The sequence below is a fragment of the Halichoeres trimaculatus genome, unplaced genomic scaffold, assembly GCF_033239565.1.
Source record: "Halichoeres trimaculatus isolate MK-OKI-2021-1 unplaced genomic scaffold, fHalTri1.1 fHalTri1_scaffold_20, whole genome shotgun sequence".
NCBI lineage: Eukaryota > Metazoa > Chordata > Actinopteri > Labriformes > Labridae > Halichoeres > Halichoeres trimaculatus.
This window is the reverse complement of record NW_027437198.1, coordinates 8,923,550-8,945,293: the sequence shown is the minus strand read 5'-3', so window position 1 is coordinate 8,945,293 and position 21,744 is coordinate 8,923,550. Positions and strand designations below refer to the sequence as shown.

Sequence of the window (21,744 nt, the reverse complement as noted above, 5' to 3'; positions counted from 1 at the left end):
AATGAAAAATATCAACAAAAATGCTTTTGCGCCTTTTCCAGTTTTGTTGCTGACAACCATGATGCACTTGGATTCAAGCTGCAAGGTAACAGAGTACATCTTTAAAACAGGACACTGATAGAGAAAGTGTGATAGTGATAAGAGTGATGAAAAGTTGGGTTTAATCAGAGGCTTGGTTGATGTTTTTGTTAGTTACTTACTATTGTGAGGTCCATATTTTCACTGTTTTCGAGATTTGCAAGAAACTTTATTTTTGTCTGGTGGCCTGTAGGTGTCAGACGATTTGCAATTTGAAAACACTTTGCGAAAGAAAACAACACAACCTTACCAATGGAAACCACAAATAATGCAAAAAACACAACTCAAGGAAAGTACAGCCATGACAGAAGAGTTCAACTTAAGGGATTTTCTGACACAGTGGTTTTCAAAGTGGGGGCCATGGCCCCCTTGGGGGGCTGCCAGGGGGCACCAGAAAATTTGGAGGAAAGGAAAAAATTTGATCTAATTATTTATTTATTTATTTAATTACATTTTATTTCATTTTTAATTTTTTTTTATAACCATTGTCCTTAACATACAACACTTACAATGCCATAATCAATAGATCTTCCCTTTTGCAATAACCTACTTGTGTGAGTCTGGCCATTGTTTGTAAATAGTTTCCTGTTTTAATCAAATGTAATAATTATTGAAAAAGTGATAAAAGTTAGAAAATATATTCTTAAAGTTAACATTTCTTTACATATTTTGAAACATTGTCTGTTTCCAAAGGGAGTCCCCGGTCAAAAGCAGATGCTGTTTTGGGGTCTTGGCATAGTAAAGTTTGGGAACCCCTGTTCTAACAGATGGTTATCCCAATGGACACAGAAAAGTTGTGACGGCAAGTAAAGCATTGTTTTGTAAGAGTCTCACCTCATGATCCTTTACAGTTCTTGTATTTCTACAATATTTACCAGCAATGTGTCGTCTCTCATATTTAGCTTAAAAATCAGTCATGCCATGACGTTAGCATCATAGCTCTATTTATCGTAGCTAGAGTTAAAAAAGAAAATGTTTTACGTACTTTCACAACTTTCCTGTGTCTGTTAGAAAACCACTGAAGTTGACCTCTTCTGTAAGTGTTTCTTCAGAAACCAACATGCGACATCACTCAGACTGTGACAGTGTTTTACACAGTTATATGGGTTCAGGGATTGTTCATGGTGTAGTCAGAAAGTCCTCTGCTAGCTGGCTCATTGCTTCATAAGATGCATTCAAACAATAAGCGAGGGAAGTTTTTCTCGCGGATTACAGCCAAAGTCCATGGAGGTCGGAGAAATACTATTAAGCTGGCGCTGGAAATGGTTGATCAACTTGGACAGAAATTTTGATGAATTTATGATAAGTCAAAACTCACACAGCAGAGACAGAAGGACAGTAAAGTCCCTAAAAAGGAGAGCAAAATTAATCCAGCTTTATGAAAATGACATTCCTACATTCCTGAGCTTGACTTTTTGGTTTACACACGGCAGACACTGAAAGTCTCGTGGTTTTTAACTCTCTAAGTTCCCCTCATTCCCTTGCTGTGTAAGTGAGTGCCATACATACACAGATCAGTCCTCTGTCATGTTCTCAACAGTGTCCCCTACCTCTCATTCACAAAGCCCTCATACCCCCCTCCGATTGTCCTGACCATGCATTCTCTCTTTTGCACATCTTATTTCCAGCTTGCCGGGCAGCAAACCCCTCCACAGTTGTTGCCCCCCCTCCCTCTAGCCCCCCCCATCCTATTCTTTACCACCCCTGCCCACCTATTTGTGTCCACCTCAGCCAATAAGAGGTGAGAGCATGGTGGGCAAGCACCAATGAGGCCTCTTTTTCATGTGTATAAAACTTTTCAGGACAGTTTGCCGGGTTGCACTTTCTGTCAGTCCGGGCTCCGAGAGGAGAGCATCAGCCCAGAGAGAGGAGGAGAGACCGGGGGTAGAGAGAGAGCAAGAGTGAACGCAGGGGGGTTGCCAGATTTTAATCCCAATCCCGCGCTTCAAGAAAGTGGTGGGTGATGAAAGATGTGCTTGTTTTTTGACCTCAGTAAGAGGCCGCTCAGACTGATGTGAATGTTTCTGCTTTCTGTCCTGTGAAGCCTCTCCAGTTCAGCCAGGATGGAGAACGCACACACCAAAGAGTCCGGCGACGTCCTGTCCTACTTTGGCGTCACTGAAGAGAGCGGCCTCTCACCTGAGCAGGTTAAGAAGAACCTGGACAAATACGGCTACAACGGTGAGAGGCATGGATGGATAGATGGATTGTTTTTTATATTATCGTTGTGTAAGACTTCACTATTAATCTGCAGATTTCACCAACTCAAAGCCAGTTATTAAGTTAAATCAACTCCAGACCACAAGAAACATATTTAGAAAACTAAAACAGAATTGTTCCTGTGTCTGTGTTCATGTGTCACATCTAACCACTGATTTCAGAGGAACAGTGTGTCTGGTTAAATAAAGTTATTGTAACTTAAAACAAGCTATATCACTTTTTGTCAGTTCATAAGAAGGAAAAAATGTTAGCAGAATATAATCTGTGATGTACACAACAACATTTAAATAATGAGAGGTGACAATTCCAAACTCAATCCTAAAAAACGCATCTAAAGTGGTTTGCTTGGAGCGATATGTGTGTTTACACTTTAGATATCTGTATGATTCACTTTGGTTGAGTGGTTGGATAGTTAAAGTTGGATGGCGCTCTGCAGCAGTGGAGTGGTTGAGGAGTTTGGAGGATTAGAAGTTCCAGGTAGATACACACATGGGTTATTTTATTTTAATTACTATCAAAAGAAAGAAGGTAGCAAGGTAGAAACAAAGTTTAGCTGAAAAATTTAGAAAGCGGAGATAGGAAACAGATATTAAAAGTGTGATAAGGAGGAAGAGTTTGTTTGCTGATTGGTGATTGGCCACTGTGTGTAACTTTTATTGATAATCAGTTTGAGATAAACTTTCTGGATGAAACAACTAATACGGATGAAGTGCTTTAAAGTTTGAAGTTTTAGTTTAGATTCATGATGATGTTCAGATATTTTTAAACTATATGAACTTTGTTCAAAAGTTCAACTCAAGGTCAGATCTCTCATTTAGTCACACTGAATCTCATTAAGATAAGGAGTTACAACCTACTCAGAATCAAAACACGAAAGGTGAGAATGATAGGATGGCATAGGATTAGAAACTTCGGGTGAACCTTTAGTTCAGATCAAATCTCCATCCTGGGCTTTTAGAAAACATCTCACTGACCAGCCGAGAGCTGTGATTGGTGGAGCTGTGGTGGGCTGTGTTATCAGTGACAGGTGCTAATGGTTAAAGATGTAACAAGAAAAATGAATATTGCTGTAGATAAATGAGATTCAGCTTGGGTGGGTATGTCATCAAACAGAAGTGAAATTCTTTTTCTGGATATTAAAACAAAAAATAAACCAAAGGAACTGTAAATGGAAAAATAAGTGCACCCACAAAAAAGTATCTCTGTGTTTTTATAAAGCTTAAGCTGAGTCCAAAAGAAATATTATGGTAGACTGATCTCGTTACCCTGTTACATTACCATGGCAACAGCACTGCACAACTCTGTCTGCTGGCTGCAGCTCACCTTAATGAGAGACGCAGCACGTGGTCAAGTTGACATGACATAACTTTCCCTTTAGAAAGATAATAAGCATCTTCCTCATACATAAACAACGTAAGATAAACAAACTACTTTTTTTTCTGGTGATTCTGAATTGAGTTTTTTAAGGTCTACTTATCAGTGAAGTTTGGATTGTGCTCTATGATGCACACACTGATTCCTGTCTCTTTCTCTCTGACCCACAGAGCTGCCAGCAGAGGAGGGTGAGTCCACTTTGAACACCTGCTTCTTTAATTTTTCATCTTTGGATCTCTGGATTCATCTTTTAACTCACACCTGTTCTCCCCACTTCCTGTGATGACAAGTCGTTCATTAACACCTGTCATTAGCTTCTTCCTCTGTCCTCTCCAGAGAGAAGGGCCAAATTATTCCCCTGATAATATCCTAAACATGTGGAGAAACAGCTACTGCTGTGCAAAGCTAGTGCACACAGAGTGAGCGTGCAGATCATTGAGGGGCTGGAGGTGATAAAAAGACATGATGAAGCAAAACGAATCACTCCACCTCCTCTTTGAGCGAACCCTTGATCGCTAATCAGTCTGCATGCTAAACACAACATTATTCAATTACCAGATGAGTTCATGAATAAGTAATGAGGGAAATTTAATGAGGAAACACTCCTGAGACGTGTGCATGATTTTCTGTTTGGTTTGTTCACAGGAAAGACGATCTGGGAGCTGGTGGTAGAGCAGTTTGAAGACTTGTTGGTCAGAATCTTGCTGCTGGCCGCCTGCATCTCTTTCGTGAGTTTGATCTTTTTCCCTTATGACTTTAATTTTTTACACAAGTTAAAGATGCCATTTTGCTTTTCAAAGTTAAACAAGATGCCTCCAAAAATTAAATTTCTCTCAAATCAGGCCTGTTGTTTCACAGCTATGGTCAAGGCGGTATAGATCAGAATATTATGTAATAATTTCAATACAAGTGTAAGCAGAAACTGATGACTGTCACAGATTTTAATCTTTAATATTCCAGCAGAAACCTCGAATTTAGCAAGACGAGCGTCCAATAAATACTATCCTTTACAAACTCCACCAATCAAATGCTGTAATTTGTGTTGTGGTTAAATCGAGGTCTAAGTTTTCTTGGTGATAACACACTCACACTCTGAGGTCAACAAACACAGAGCAGTGCATCACCAAGCTGCTAAATTACATTTGCACCTTTGTCTTCATTCTCATTTAACAAGGAACCCCCCCCATGCACCCAAACCAGCTCCATCTCTTCCCCCTCCTCCTCTTCCTCGCCGCTGCTCACTCCAAAACAGTTTGTAGAGGATAGTCGTGCTGCACACATTGTCTTAATCCTCCATCTCTGCCCTCCGGCCTCCCAGCTCAGCTGTCAGGATGGCCTTAGAAGGCCTGATGGCTGCGTGAGTGCGTGTGTGTATGAGTGTGTGTGTGCAATGTAGAGAGGAAGATAAAGAGAAAGACAGAAAGAGATTCCCTCTGTGTATGTGTGTGTGTGTGTGTGTGTGTGTGTGTGTGTGTATGACCAGGAGCTTTATTTTAAGAAAGTCTCAGCCAGGACGAGAAACTGTATCCTTGGACAAAGGTCAGGGATGGAAGGAACGAGGAGCGGCCCACAGCAGCAGGAGAGAGTGAGAGGTGTAGAGGAGGGTGGAGGAGGTGACGGGGGAGTCAGGGATTGGGTTGCACAATGGCATTGTTTGTTACAATGACAAACGAGAGCAATAGATTCAGAGTCGTATACAGTTTCTAAAAGAGAGAACAGTAAATACTGCAGATGCATGCTCGTCCTATTCATACACACAGGAATGTCGTGCCGCCGCGGCGTGCTGACAGCCTCTGACTCTCATTCTGGAGATCGATTGTGTCTTTGAAGAGAAGCAGGGTGAAAGACAGACCAGAGAGGCTGAGCACAGAGCCTATTTTTGGGAAAGGGTGAGAAAAGTCGTGAGATGAAAAAGCAGGTGAATGGAAAACACGGTGATGATGAGAGAAAGGTTCAGAGCTGCAGAAGGAGGGATGAGGCTCCCCTCCGCTCTGCTCCGCGCTCCGCTGGCCTGCAGCTAATCTGTGTCAATGTCAACATGGAGCCTTTCCGAAACAGACCTGCGTTAGCAACCAGGGACCCCCAGCTCGCTCACAGGCCTGCACACGTGTCCCACTATAGGTTTACAGGAGTCACATAGGGGAGGGGGGCTTCTCACATACAATGACATAAGTGACAACAAAGTGAAATGTCATTTGATCCACTAATGGTTGACATAAATAGCTTCTCGTCGTGACTTTTTTATGTTTGTGTTTAAAGCTGGGCAGCAGTAAAAGATAAGACCATCCAGCAGAGCAACAGGTGCACAGCAAACTTAAAGAGCTGCTGTTCAGGGTTCAGTACAACAGGTTACACCAGGGATGAAAGGACGGGCAGTCTTCACTCAGATACAGGGTGACTGCAAACTGCAACTGCAAGACGTTTTAAAAATTAAACAAGTCATTCAAAAGTGAGAATTTAAGAGTTCTTCATCTCTCCTATGTGTTCGTCTTGTTTAGTCAGGATCAAGTCAGAAAGGTTTTATGGATGTGATTTTAGGCTCTATTTTTCATTTGCAACACATGACAGGGGGGCTGCACGGTGGTGCAACGGTTAGCGCTGCAGCCTCACAGCAAGAAGGTCACCGGTTCAAATCCCCACCTCGGCCGGTGGGTCTTTCTGTGTGGAGTTTGCATGTTCTCCCCGTGCATGCGTGGGTTCTCTCCGGGTACTCCGGCTTCCTCCCACAGTCCAAAAACATGCTTACCAGGTTAATTGGTCACACCAAATTGTCCCTAGGTGTGAGTGTGTGCGTGCATGGTTGTCTGTCTATGTGTCAGCCCTGCGATTGACTGGCGACCAGTCCAGGGTGTACCCCGCCTCTCGCCCAATGATTGCTGGGATAGGCTCCAGCCACCCGCGACCCTAAACAGGATAAGCGGTATAGAAAATGGATGGATGGATGGACATATGACAGGTTTGAGTAAAACGCTAAGTTACTGTGAAACTAAAAATAATTAGGGCTGTCAAAATTAAAGCATTAATCAGATTAATTCCATCATCACGAATAATCTGATCGAAAATTTTAACAGAGTTAACTCATCTGCTGCTCATCCCTAAAATGTCTCTGGCAACGCATTTTGGGCAGTTTGTCCAAGTAGATTTGAGTACAAAGAAAAAAAAAATAGTCCACCAACATCACACTCCCCAGGAAGGAGTTTTTTTCTGCTTTTCGGCTTCAGTAAGTCTGCTGCGAACAAATTGACACAATTGCAAAATGGATTGCAAAAAACTCAGGATCCATTAAATTTGTCTAGGACATGGTTTTTACAAAGGTTTTGCTAGTTGTCTCTCAATATGCATTGTAAATGCTACATCCAGACACACAAAGTTTTTTGTGTGTGAGCATGAACGGTTAAAGGTGTTTAGTTGACATGTGAAGGACAAAAATATTTCCTTCTTTCCTGAGTCTGTTTGCTCAAGCAAAATGAAACATGATCAACATCAACAGAAAACCTGTGATTAATCTGATTCAATACTTTAACTGTTTGACAGCATTACTCAAAACAAGTTCAAGTCACTTGTGGTATTTCAATAGATTGTATTTATAGACTTAATCAATCCCAAGGGAAATGTGTGATTAATCATGATTAATCACAGAATAGACATGTGATTAACTTGATTAATTTTTTTAATTGTTTGACAGCACTAAAAATAATTTTTAAAAAAGTTGATGAGAAACATTGGCACATGTACATAAAAGAAGATTAGCTTTCCCTTCTTTTTATTTTATTGCACATCTTTGCACATTGAGCCATTTTTAACCATTTAAAGACATTCAGGAGCTGCTTCTTGATGCTTCTCTGCACAGAGTCTACACTATGGAAGCCCTAGATGGTCAAGACATTTAAAATCAGCCATGTAAAACTGAAAATTAATTCAACTGCATTACATGCCTGTTAAAGGCTTCACTAACTCAATTCTGTCCAGTTTTATTGCAGTTACATAGAAATTTGGGGAAATTTTATTTACTGTAGTAAACTTTAGCTATTTTTTTTTTTAAGTTTTCATTGAACTTTATAAAATATGCTGCTGAGACTGGGAGCTATTCAATAAACATATGCTTGAAGGCATTAAATGCAGTTAAGTGTTGGAGTTTGAATTGTTCAAAATTTTTACGCCAAAATTTTCCCTTTGACTGCAAATGAATATCGGCTTCAAATATCGGTTATCGGCCTCCTTGACTACAAATAATCGGTATCGGTACCAGCCCCCAAAACATCCATATCGGTCTATCTCTAACACAAATAAATGCTGATTCCTTTATCTCTTAAGACCCAGCGTCCACATATGTGATCATTACATTTCTGCCTCTCAGACCTATGGTACTTCATTTTTTAAAACTTTCACCAGTTATCCACATTTAGAGACACTGCTCACATCATCTTTAGGTGAAATCACAACATTACATTCATTTTAGTGAAAAAACAACATATCTAAGTTTAATAACAGTAATACCAAACAACTTATAGAGAAATCACAACACAAATAATCAAACTCCCCATACGATGACCAGGTTTACCTATTATACTAATTAGGTCTAACTTATCTCAAAAAAGCAAGATGAATTAAAAAATGCACACCAGACAAAAGCTCGGTCTTAAGAGGTTAATATTCTTTGTGACACATATGTAAAACCTTTAGCACCAGTGAAAAGACTCAGTTATTTAGAATTTTAAATATTTATAAATTTACATGTTTGTATGTTTAGATTTTCATTATGGATTTGTTTTTCTGTCCAGGTGCTCGCCTGGTTTGAGGAAGGTGAGGAAACCGTTACTGCCTTTGTTGAGCCCTTCGTCATCCTCCTCATCCTCATTGCCAATGCTGTCGTTGGAGTGTGGCAGGTCAGTGATCATGCACACATACTCACACACACACTCTAAGAGGAACAATTGCCATCACAAGGACACATACCTGGCCCTGAACACAGTCTTTTACACACACCTAAATAGCCTCTTATACTTAGAAACAGTCACACACAATAAATAACACACACAGCCTGTGTCCTTTACACCAAGCTCACACACACACACGTCCATAGTTCAAGGGAATCCAGAACGAGAGGCCTGACGTCAGGAGGAGGTGAAGAGGTGAAAGGCTAAGCCGAGAGGGGTTGTATAGATGGAAGGAGCTGAGAAAGGAGAAGAGGGGAGAGGAGGGGGAGGGGGGTGACAGACTCTCACCCGTCCCGTCTTGAAGGCTCAACCTGCTGCTGCTTTGTTACACTCCACAGTAAAAATACAGAGAGCTGATCGGGTTTCCACAGGCCTGGGATGTGTGTGTTTTGGTGTTCGTGTGCTGGTGGCGGCGGTGGGGGGTTCATATCGACCCTGCAGCAGTCATTTGGAAACTATGCACAAGGATTCACACATGGGGGGGTGAGGGGGAGGGAGGAGAGGGGGAGGGCGGCTGGCATAAGTCAGGCTTTACACTTTGAGGCGGTCGAGGACAGCCTTGGAAGAAACGAACATCTGAGCTGAACATCAGGCTGCGTGACTTCTGTCATCGAGCCGTTGTTCAGCACGGACACACCAACACACAAACACACACTCAGTCTATCTGCAAACACACAAATACTCAGCAAACTTATTCTTAACTACACTTCACTCCAACATTCATATTTCATTACCGCTCACTGAGAATTGTGTATTGTAGTGAATTCACCTCTGATTGAACTTTTAATCATTTGGCTGCTCATGGGCTGAGTGGGGGGTTTAATCTTCAGTCATGATGCAGAGCTGTTTATTCATTAAGCTGAAAAATAATTAGCAAGCTTTTGGAGAGGCATGTATTTACTGCTTCTTACCCAAATCTTTAAAATGAGAGTGAGTCACAGGTGGAAACATAAACCAGGAAAAGAGAACCCAACAACAATCCTGACCCTGATGCAACAGAATCAAGTTTGATTATTTCACCAACAAACCAGATTGGTTGGTGGTGGCTCAGAGATCTTACTGTTGTCACTGTTATCTTAAAGTCAAGGCACCACATTAAGCACATTTCCTGTTTTTTTTTCCAGGAGCGTAACGCAGAAAGTGCCATTGAGGCTCTGAAGGAGTATGAGCCTGAAATGGGGAAAGTTTATCGGGCGGACAGGAAGAGTGTGCAGAGAATCAAGGCCAGGGAGATCGTTCCTGGTGATGTGGTGGAAGTTTCTGGTAAGACTTTCATTTCACTGCCTTTGACCTCAGAGATGCAGCGGACGTCTTCACAGTCACACAGCGTCCCTATGCAGCACAACTAATTGATCACAGACGGCTCACAAAAACTCCTGTACGTTAAGAGCATAGACTGTAAAAAAAAAAAGGACGTCATCTTGCTCGGCTCGAAGTGAGGTCGCCACGAAAACTGTTCCCCCTGGTGACTGGCTGCAGCATAGGTCAAAAAATCCAGCTCTCCAGTCATTCCAGATGGGCTGTGGTCAAACTTTAAAAAATTAATACTCCTCATAGAAATGTTTCTCACGTCTGTTTGTTGTGGTGATTTGAAGATATAATTTGGCTGTCTTGTATTCAAGTCCTCTTTTTACTGAAAAGTTTAATTTTCATTAGTTATAAGAGGTTAAAATGAGGTTTTACGTCATGTGAACGATAACTGACAGCTGCCGTTCCAGTGTATTTTTTTTCAGGGATTGTAAAATATGTCAGGAGGTAGAGTCAAGAAGTGATTAGACTCTAGAAAAAAATATATATATTTCTGTCACCTGGCTCCACTCAAATTCTCCCAGAATCCCTCACAGTCTCTACTGCTCAGACTCTAGCTGCACAACTGCTACAATGGCTGCGCCTGTGCAGATATACAGTCTATGGTTAAGAACTTCTGAGGAAGCAATCAACAAGTGTGCCAATTCTGGCCGCTAAAGGTTAAAGGTCAACTTCCAAATAAACCTACAAATCTCAGATCAAAATCTGTATTCGCAAGAAGTTTTAACCAGTTTTTCATATTCATAATTTTATTGTGCAAATTCTTAAAGGCTGCATTTTTGACTGAATGGAGAGATATGCCAAATAGAATTAAAATAAAGTTAATTATTTCATGATTTTTCTTTTTTTTTGCATTGAAAAATTAAAATTCAACAGCAACAAAATGAAATCTCTGGTGTAGTTAAAGATCTGCTTCACTGAAAATTAATTTGAATAATTAATGCTTCATGACTCACTTATCCTATATGTTAAAGATGAGTTGGAAAAGTAGTATCTTTGTTTGATTCCTCACTCCAGATCGTCACACTATGAGCTGGAGACTCTTACATGAGAAAAGATTAAAGTGTGCAGTTTCCCCGCTCAGCCTGATCTCTTCCTGACTCCTGAGATAAGGCTCCTAAATATCCTTAAGCTTCTCCGCACGTGCTCACAGCTTCTGTTGTCCTTCAGAATGAACACGGGCCCTTTTAAGGCAGCGACAGAAACAAGGGGTGGAGGGGAGCTGAAGGAACTCCGCTGCCGGAAGAAAAAAAAAAAACAAGCTTGAGTATAAATAAACTTAATATCGACTCGCTCCTCTCCCTCTGTCTGCTTTACACCTGTTCGTTTCATTTCATGATCTCCCCAAGGTCTCCCTCTCCCTCTGTCTCTGACTGTGGTTTCAGTTTTCAACAACAACACTATCCATGCAGAGTGCTAAAACCAGTCAATCAACCCCCCAGCCCCCTCCATCCATCCATCCATCCATGCTGCTGTAATGATGCAGACAGACTGATATGAAGCTGTTTGAGGCTCCTCTGATCCTGCACAGAAAAGACACCCACAAATAAAATCAAAATCATAATCATGCTCAGGAAACTCTGGATTATTTGATGAATTGACTCTTCTGATGTGACAAAAAGCATTTAGGAAGCTTTCTTCACAATAAAGGCCAAATGGTTTCATGCAAATCTAACGTTTCATTTTGTTTATGTCTCTTTCCTTCATCCCTAGTTGGTGACAAAGTGCCAGCTGACATCAGAATCATCTCCATCAAGTCTACAACCCTGCGTGTGGACCAGTCCATCCTCACTGGTGAATCCGCTGAACAGATGAATTCAATCACAGACGGTTTTTATTGCCCGCTCTGTCTCATAACTTGTCTTCTACAGGTGAGTCTGTCAGCGTGATCAAACACACTGATGCTGTCCCCGACCCCCGAGCTGTCAACCAGGACAAGAAGAACATGCTGTTCTCTGTAAGAGCCTTCCTCTGCATCCTTTTCAATCACTGTGTCCTTCAAAGCAGAAAAACTGGAAAAGAAAAACTAAATCATGTTGTTGGTTAATGTTAAAAAAACTCTATCCAGGGTACCAACATCGCTGCTGGAAAAGCCACTGGTGTTGCGATTGCAACTGGAGTCTCCACTGAGATCGGTAAGATTCGTGACCAGATGGCTGCAACTGAGCAGGAGAAGACGCCTCTGCAGCAGAAACTGGACGAGTTCGGAGAGCAGCTCTCCAAGGTTAGTAAAGCTGATTGATGAAAGAGCTTTCACAGCACTGTGTCATTTCTTTGTTTCAGTATAAATCTGCAGCTACTGACTCACACGGCCCTGTAACCACCTGCCCTTTAGGTTATCTCCCTCATCTGTGTGGCTGTGTGGATCATCAACATCGGTCACTTCAACGACCCCGTGCACGGAGGCTCCTGGTTCCGTGGGGCCATCTACTATTTTAAGATCGCTGTGGCTCTGGCTGTGGCTGCCATCCCTGAAGGTAAACCCCTGGTATCAACTTCCATTTGTTTACCGAGGGAGATTATCATAGCTAATACTGTAGCTCATCCATCTATGACACTGCAGATGAAATTTAACTAGCGATCAGGTTATGCAAGCCTTTCTTGCGACTGTTTTCTAGTTTGAATAAGACACTGTGTCATTTTAAAAGGTCAAAACACACTTTACACACAGGTCTGTTGAGGCTGGTTCCAAAAGTAGCAGAAGTCACAAACACACCAAGCCCAAAAAAAGATGTTTTCAAAGCAGAAATTAACCTATTTACAGTCTGGTTCAATTAAAGTCTCCTGTCTGAATCACTAATTTTACTATCAGCACACACTGTACGGGGGGTGAATTTTTTTTCTAACTCGGCCGTTCAGAGAATAATACGATCGCGAGCTCGCCCAATCAGAGGCACAGCTCAGGGACATGTGACTGACAGGTGCTCTACAGCCGTACGCAAAGCCCTTGCCACTACCAATATGGCCGCTACAGCCAATGTGCTTCATTTTCCACACTAGAAACAGACAGGTGACGTCGACGAGACCACGTCCATGTATTATACACTCTATGATGTAAAGTTGGGAAAAAGTTGACATGAAGGAAGTTTGAACTTCCTGGTGAGTCTTACTCAGAAAAGTGTCAATAAGATAAAGTGGTAACTCAACTGATTGTTCTTCAGTGTGGTTGTATTTGGTTGAAATGTATCAGCAGAGCTCAGATTTTGATTTGTTTGATAAGTAGCTGAGGTGTCATCTAACAGCTCCTACCTTTTACTTAAAGAGGCCACACCCCTAAATGTCTATGACTGAAAACCTTATTATGAGTCAAACTGGTGAGTTTTATGTGAAATCTGCGCCGCTCAAATGTCATGAATAGAGAAAAACGCAATACAACCCATAACTACTTTTGTACTAGGCTGTAAACCTTTAACATGGGGCCCTATGAGGATTGACTTGCCTTCAAAGCCAGCCCCAAGTGGCCACTTGAGGGACTGCACTCACTGGCACATCCTTACAGGCTTTGTTTCTCAGCGCTGGCTGTTGCTGCTTTGCCTTTGCTTATTATAACATCCTGATGATGCCAAACGACCAACATCATCTGCAAACAAAGACACCTCCATAATGTCACTTCACTGGACTACATCCAGAACCTGGCCCCATCGTCAGAGTCGGGTTTTTGCCAAGATTCTGATCACAGATCTGTGTGAGTGGCCTCCAGCTGCCCCCCTCCAGCAGGAATACCTCAGAGAACACAGAGGTCTGGGTGTGATCCAGCTGATGTGTGAAGGACTGTCAGGGGAACACCATATTTGTCAGCGTGCCCAGTGGCACTGAGTCCCTGAAGACCAGCTGGCTTTAGGCTGACGAGTCAGATCATCTGTTTGTGTCACCTCCAGAGAGAGGAAGTAACAAACTACAGAAACTCATTACAGTACTTTAGTGGACTTTTCAGGTGCCTTTACTGTCGTTTATTCATTTTATTAACTATAACAAGTTGTATTTGTATCATTGTGTGCTGCGTTCCCAACAATCACCTTAACCAGGACATGTAATCATACTAACATCTGTACCTTGTCTTTTGGCTTCAGAAGTTCCTCTTAATGCGTTCCAAACTGTTCGTTCCCGTTAAAAAGAATTACTTAGTTTTTCAGTGAGTCTACCTGTCTCTCCATCGTAGGTCTCCCTGCTGTCATCACCACCTGCCTCGCTCTGGGAACCCGCCGTATGGCCAAGAAGAACGCCATCGTAAGAAGTCTGCCCTCTGTGGAGACGCTTGGCTGCACCTCTGTCATCTGCTCTGACAAGACCGGCACCCTCACCACCAACCAGATGTGTGTGACCAAGGTACGAGGTCACGCCTGCAAAAATACACACATTGTGTTTTGTAAATGAGAGAATACCTCACTCAGGGACTTTCTGTGTGTTGTTTTTATGTAGATGTTCATCATCGATAAAGTTGATGGGGACAGCTGCTCTCTCGGTCAGTTCGACATCTCAGGTTCAAAGTACACACCTGAGGGAGAAGTGTAAGTGTCAGAGAGTATGACAACATTATAAGGCCAGTTAAACACGTTAATCCCATTCTTTAACTGATAACATGCGTGAATTGTTTTCTCCAGCACAAAGAATGGCTCATCTGTGAAGTGTGGACAGTACGACGGCCTGGTTGAACTGGCGACCATCTGTGCTCTGTGCAACGACTCCTCTCTGGACTTCAACGAGGTCTGCTGCATTCAGGAAACTATCTTTTGTTTAAATAAAAGAAACTCACTACTTATCACACATCCTGTTTTTTTGTTTATATCTAAAATTTGCAGTCTAAAGGTATCTATGAGAAGGTGGGCGAGGCCACAGAGACAGCTCTGTGCTGTCTGGTGGAGAAGATGAATGTGTTCAACACTGAAGTGCGCGGCCTGTCCAAGGTGGAGAGGGCAAACGCTTGCTGTGGGGTGAGTACACGTAACAGTCAGTACAAATACATTTTAGTATTACACATCAGACATTACATTTTTCAAAATAAAAACTTTAAATCAATCAAGTAATCAACCAATCAATCAATTATCTCCAAACTAAGGTGATATTTAAGCATTTCTATTGACGTCATGACTGGAAGCTGCAACCAATCAAAAAAGAACAAATTGAAAAAGGTTATACACCACAGGGAATTGACCAGGATTTAACCGTATTTAAAAGTAGGATTTCACAATAACTGACTGTGTCATCACTTTATATCAGTGGTCCCCAAACTATGGCCCGGGGACCGGATATGGCTCACCTCCACATTTTGCCTGGCCCCCTGAACAATACCAGAGGTGCATTGTGATTTTTTTTTTCAGTCTGGCCACGTGATCAAGACTTACACATGCAAAGAACGTAACTTGCTATTCCACCCTTCAGCAGTTTGTGCCCTATCTGAAACCCCTCCTTTAAAACAAAAGAATTCTGCTATACAACCATACTTGTAGTGAAATGTATTGTGCTGGTAGGTGTTGTATCACTGAGTTTGGTTTCTTAGCCTGCTTGATTTCTTGTTTTCACAGTGAAGTTAATGAGAAAGAGCTGCAAACAGTAGTGTCTACAAGAAAGTTAATATTTCATGGTCTTTTTTTCTGTGAAAAACCTGAAAAGGGTAATTTAGTTATTATCTATTTTAAAAATAGTGTTACATATTTCAATAGTAGTGTCATTTATTTTCTGATTTTTTTCCTGTCAAGATCCCAGAAAGGGTTACTAATATTTGGTTATGTGTGGGTTTCTGGGAAAGAATAAATATTTACGTTTGGACACTTCTACGATCGTCACACTTTTTTTTACAAACTGACCCGGGCCCCCCATCAGAGAAGGGAAAAGTTGTTTGGCCCTGACAGGAAAAAGTTTGAGGACCCCTGCTTTATATGCTCTAACTGTGATGTCAACAGTTTAATATTGTGAGAGTAAATTTTAATGTGAATTCAGTACAGGCACTGCACATTGCTGTGGGCTTTTCATTATAGATTATTACCAGAATTTAACAACATTTTACTGTATAACTTCACACTGTATTGAGACAGTCTGGACAGTCAGTTGTCTTGCTGGGATGATAGTTGTAAGAGTATCAATAATCTGGAGCAGTAGTAGTGTGTGCCACCCCCAACGCCTTGTGGTCCAATCGTTGGAAAACACAAACTAAAGTGCCCTCACTGAGACTGTTTGGACAGTATTTTGTGGCATCTCTACATGGGATGCCTTGTCAACTAACTGAGCTTTTTGGGCACTAAACCTGAAACATGTCTGAATATTGCGTACACTAACACTTGAGCTTTTGTCAGACTTGTTTTAAACAAAACTCGACGCCAACTTAAGAAAAATAGGCCAGCTACACCTCTTAAAAACTGAACTATCCCTTAAACAGGTTGACCACACCAAGTTCAATAGACGTGTCAAACACCACTACTCCCTCCTGTGGTCAAAAAAGTTACTGCAGGCTGAATCAGGTTGTGTATTTAAAAAAAAAGAGAAGAGCAGTCTTGTTTACAACATATTTAGTGCAATCTGTGGTTCTGCCTCTTTCCTCCAGTTCACACATTATTCTTCATTTTCTGAACCAACAGGTGATCAAGCAGCTGATGAGGAAGGAGTTCACCCTGGAGTTCTCCAGAGACAGAAAGTCCATGTCTGTTTACTGCGCTCCTGCTAAGTCTGCCAAAGCACCTGTGGGGAACAAGATGTTTGTCAAAGTGAGTGCAGGACACAGAACGCTCCACGAGCAGATGAGCAGACGTAGCAGTGAATGCTAACATCTTCATCCACATGTTAGCTCATCATTGGTTATGTTTCCATCATCAGGGTGCTCCAGAGGGTGTCATTGATCGCTGTGCATACGTTCGTGTTGGCACCACTCGTGTCCCCCTCACTGGCCCTGTCAAAGACCACATCATGTCCGTGATTAAGGAGTGGGGAACTGGGCGTGATACCCTCCGCTGCCTGGCTCTGGCCACCCGAGATTCTCCAATGAGGAAGGAGGAGATGAACCTGGAGGACTCCACCAAGTTTGCAGACTATGAGGTGAGACACTGAGGACAGAAAGAACTCACTCTGGTAGAAAAATGATCACAAACACTCAGTGTCTCCAAAGGATGCTAAACTCTTTCCCTGTTTCTCCCTCCAGACTGATCTGACCTTTGTGGGCTGTGTCGGCATGCTCGACCCTCCTCGCAAGGAAGTCATGAGCTCCATTGAGCTGTGCAGAGCTGCAGGCATCAGAGTCATCATGATCACTGGTCAGAATTATAATCTTCTGGGGTTTTTTTTTAATCTGTATGTGTGTAATCAAGCAAAGACCCAACAGACTTCATCTCTATTCTTTGCCTCAGGTGACAACAAAGGCACAGCTGTCGCCATCTGCCGCAGAATTGGCATCTTCAGTGAGGACGAGGATGTCATGGGAAAGGCCTTCACCGGTCGCGAGTTTGACGACCTCACACCATATGATCAGAAGAACGCTGTCAGAAAGGCGTGCTGCTTTGCCAGAGTCGAGCCGTCCCATAAGTCAAAGATTGTTGAGTTTCTGCAGGGCTTCGATGAGATTACTGCCATGGTGAGTGGGACAACAAGTACCAGGGTCATCTTGTAAAAGTAGAAATCTACTACAGATCAAACTCTATGTTTTCTCATCCTAAAGACTGGTGACGGAGTGAACGATGCCCCCGCCCTGAAAAAGGCGGAGATTGGCATCGCCATGGGCTCTGGCACTGCCGTTGCCAAGTCTGCCTCTGAGATGGTCCTGGCTGACGACAACTTCTCTTCCATTGTCTCCGCTGTTGAGGAGGGACGAGCCATTTACAACAACATGAAGCAGTTCATCCGTTACCTCATCTCCTCCAATGTGGGCGAGGTCGTCTGGTGAGTGTCACACTCCTCACACTTCCCATTTCACTTGAGTAAATCATCACTTTATTACCTAGGAGTCTGTGACTGCTTTTAATAGAGAGGAGAATGACGATATTTCTTCTCTTCCTCAGTATCTTCCTCACCGCCGCTCTGGGTCTCCCTGAGGCTTTGATTCCCGTCCAGCTTCTCTGGGTCAACCTGGTGACTGATGGTCTGCCCGCCACTGCTCTGGGCTTCAACCCCCCTGACCTGGACATCATGGGCAAAGCCCCCCGCTCCCCAAAAGAGCCCCTCATCTCAGGCTGGCTCTTCTTCAGATACTTGGCTATTGGAGGTAAAAACCTGATGTCCTCTCCCTCTTACTGCCTCATCCAAAGACGTCTGAACTTCATATCTAACCCCAAACAATCTCCTCCAGGTTACGTCGGTGCAGCCACAGTTGCAGCAGCAGCCTGGTGGTTCCTGTACTGTGACGAAGGCCCGATGGTCTCCTTCCACCAGCTGGTAGGTTTTTGCTATGACGCATTAAACTCAGTGGACTTTGGCTCCTTTCAGCGAACACTCTGACTCTTCATACGGAAGTTAACAGAAGTTTGTCTTTCTCTGCTTCAGTCTCACTTCATGCAGTGCAGCGAGGACAACGAGGACTTCACAGGCATCCACTGTGAAGTGTTTGAGGCTGCTCCTCCCATGACGATGGCGCTGTCTGTGCTTGTCACCATCGAGATGTGCAACGCTCTGAACAGGTAAAAAACAATATTCTACTAAAGTAAGAGTCAAAGTTTAGAAACAAGAGCTCTTAATGTGAAAAGATTAACAGTCTGCGTTAACGTTCACTGCCCCTCTGTTCCAGTTTGTCTGAGAATCAGTCCCTGGTTCGTATGCCCCCCTGGAGCAACGGCTGGCTGGTTGGCGCCATGTCCCTCTCCATGTCCCTCCACTTCATGATCATCTACGTCGACCCCCTCCCAGTGAGTTGAAACTCCGTTTTACATGTTACCACACACAATCTAAAGCACAAATTCTTCTGTGATAAAAGTAAAAGTAAAGTAGAGCGTTTGGCATCTCAGAAGTGAACACGATGATCTCTCCACAGATGATCTTCAAGCTGACTCACCTGAACGTGGAGCAGTGGATCATGGTCCTGAAGCTCTCTTTCCCTGTCATCCTCATCGACGAGATGCTTAAGTTTGTGGCTCGCAACTATCTGGAAGGTGAGTTCATCATGTCACCAGGTTTTTACACATCTCCTTTATTCTGTACTCAGAAGTTTCCTCATCACTGTCTCTAAATCCTAGATCCTTTATTCTGTATGGGTCGCCAATTGTAAAATTGAGCACACTGCAAATAACAACAACATTTCTCCACATTTAGCTCTAAAACATCACTTTTTCTGCAGTATTAGAGAAATATTTGTGAAATATATTTTTCAAATATATATACATGTTAAATGATTTAGCTTAATGTTAAATGTTTTTTTATGTATTATGACTGAATGTCCTGATTCTAAGTATTTAGCTACGTTTCTAAAGATTTATTTTCATTCAAAATATTTATCAAATATTTATCATTTAACTAATTCTTCAGGTATGATTTCTAAATATTTAGCTAACATGCAAATTCACACTCCCACCCGCTACCAAAATAAAAGATCCAGTCAAGCAGATTTTGAGGAAGTCAAACAAAGTCGGCCAGAAAATAAACTTACCAAGTGCTGTGATGGCGCGGTTGAAGATTCTGTAGCTGACATCGAAGAAGTAGAGCTTGACATTCTCAAAATCACTTCCTCAAACTTTAATTCTGGTAATACCCGGTGGGTGGGAGTGTGAATTTGTATATTAGCTAAATATTTAGAAATCGTAGCAAAATATTCAGAAATCTTGACTTCATATTTGGAAATCTTTGTTCAAGATTTAAAAATTTTAGCTTAAGGTTTAGAAATCTTGACTACATATTTAGAAACCTTGGTAAACATTTAGAAATCTTTGCTTAAGATTTATAAATCTCTGATAAATATTTTGTCTTAGCTAAATATTTACAATGAAACTTAGTGTTTAGAAACGTAGCTTAATATTTAGAATCAGGACATTCATTTATAACATTTATAAATAACATTACGCATTTAGATAAAACATTTAACATTATTTTATATATTACAAGTAGACCAATATGGATTATTCGGGGCTGATACTGATACTGATTATTTGTAGTCAAGGAGGCAGATTACCAATATTTGAAGCTGATACTAATTTGCAGTCAAAGTGAAAATATTGGTGTCAAAATTTTGAACAATACAAACTCCAACACTTAACTTCATTCAAATACCTTAAAGCACGAGTTTATTAAACAGCTCCCAGGCTTAGCACTATGTTTTACGCCTCAAAATGCCAAATATCGGCCCTCATAATCAGCTTGGCTGATAATCGGTCAATCCCGATTATGTATAATTTTTGACAAATATATTTCACAAATATTTCTCTGAATCTTCATAAAATGTGATGTTTCATACCTAAATGTGGAGAAATGTTATTTGAAGTGTGTGCAACTTTACAACCGGCGCCCCATAATTCTGAACAGTCTAAATTTAATGATATTTTTCAGAGCACAACTTCACCCTGCTCCTTTAACACATCTCCTCTCTCCTTTAAAAAATACCTTTGATTAATAAAAGTTAAACCCTCCTATTAAATGTCTTAAAATACCTTTATATTCTGTTTTTTAACCTTGTTCTCTTCCCTCTCACAGTTTTAACTCTCCCCTTCTCCTCCCTAATCTGTTTCCTCTGATGACATTTATCTCATTTTTTTCTCTCCCTGGTTTCCTTTTTCCCTTTTTACCCTCTGACCTTCCAGTCTAAACCTGTTTCCCTCCTTCATACCCCTGTAACAAAAAAAGGTATCCTCCTGAGTCAGCCTTAGATTTAAACTCTCTGCATCTCGCATTTTAAAATTTATGTTCACCGCTTTGAACACTGAATTTTCTATGTGTAGGAAACATGATCTTTCATGTGTGTGTGTGCTCGTTTTTTATGTGCATCTTTCTGGTTCAAGTTTTTGGATCTTAAATGAAGCTGTGATCTGATTTCAGCAGGTTGTGCATCTGTTATTGATAAATATTCATCCCAGTATTATTTACATGCTACATGTTAACAGTTAAAACTCAGAAACACTGATTTTTGGCTCAGAGGTGTTTTTAAAGCTAAACTAACTCATATGCATACTGTAAGACCCTGCTTCAACTGAAAGCATGATGATAACAGATGAAATGGTAAAAATATTTTAAAAAATAGATCTAAAAGATCTCTATTTGTAAGTTTTGAGTGTTGTTGCCCATAGACAAAGACATGTTAGCTGGCTGCATGGTTATGTTATGCTAAGCTAACATTAGCTGCATCCTTGCTCTAACTTCCTAACAGCAAAGCTTGAGGGCTCTTACAATGCTCTCCTTAAATCAGCGCTCTGCCGTTAGCTTCCACCTCACATCTCTCTTCTCTTCCTGCAGGTAAAGTGTAAAGATGATGTCGAGCAGAGAGCGTCTGAAGCAGAAAGACGGAGAGACAGAGGGAGGCTGAGTGGAGAGATCGCTGGGTGCTCGCTGTGAAAGTGGGCTGCCAAACGCCACAGTGGTCTAAACACAAAGTGGCCTGAAAACAAACACAATAAGCCATCTGAAGATACACCACAAAAAGCTGCAAAACTATTTTTCTGTGTATGTACTGAGGTTAATATATAGCTGAGTTATTAAAACTATTATTTGTTGATTTTATTCTTTGAGAATAAAGAGATGTATAAAACTAACTCAGACTCAGGGGTCAGTGTGTTTGGGTGCCGGTGTTTTTGTAGTTTTTAGAAATCAGGTTTGTGTTTAGAAACTGAAGAAAACAGTTTTAACAAGAGAAGTTGCAGCAAATGCATTGATATGACGAGGCTGAAGAGGGGAAAAGGACAAAAAATGAAATAAAATTGCTAAGCAGTGT

The 21,744-nt window shown here is 41.6% G+C and overlaps 1 protein-coding gene across 1 annotated transcript; it reads left to right on the top strand.

Annotated features, from left to right (window-relative positions):
* The first annotated feature begins 1,926 nt into the window (after positions 1 to 1,926).
* On the top strand, positions 1,927 to 21,417 carry atp2a1 (ATPase sarcoplasmic/endoplasmic reticulum Ca2+ transporting 1). Its single transcript, XM_074696317.1, has 25 exons — positions 1,927 to 2,034; positions 2,123 to 2,259; positions 3,843 to 3,860; positions 4,318 to 4,400; positions 8,454 to 8,558; positions 9,734 to 9,872; positions 11,631 to 11,711; positions 11,789 to 11,874; positions 11,986 to 12,141; positions 12,253 to 12,394; positions 14,077 to 14,243; positions 14,337 to 14,425; positions 14,519 to 14,621; positions 14,717 to 14,848; positions 16,490 to 16,615; positions 16,725 to 16,943; positions 17,047 to 17,158; positions 17,252 to 17,475; positions 17,560 to 17,780; positions 17,900 to 18,102; positions 18,187 to 18,272; positions 18,381 to 18,514; positions 18,622 to 18,739; positions 18,865 to 18,982; positions 21,270 to 21,417. The coding sequence occupies exons 2-25, from the start codon at positions 2,142 to 2,144 to the stop codon at positions 21,278 to 21,280; spliced, it is 2,991 nt and encodes a 996-aa protein (XP_074552418.1). The 5' UTR covers positions 1,927 to 2,034; positions 2,123 to 2,141; the 3' UTR covers positions 21,281 to 21,417.
* The last annotated feature ends 327 nt before the right edge of the window (positions 21,418 to 21,744 follow it).

Excerpts from the sequence above, each read along its gene's own strand:
- atp2a1 (XM_074696317.1), top strand. The coding sequence starts at position 2,142 with ATGGAGAACGCACACACCAAAGAGTCCGGCGACGTCCTGTCCTACTTT. Across the intron at positions 11,712-11,788 it reads GGACCAGTCCATCCTCACTG|GTGAGTCTGTCAGCGTGATC; the intron begins GTGAATCCGCTG and ends TGTCTTCTACAG. Across the intron at positions 14,622-14,716 it reads CCTCTCTGGACTTCAACGAG|TCTAAAGGTATCTATGAGAA; the intron begins GTCTGCTGCATT and ends TAAAATTTGCAG.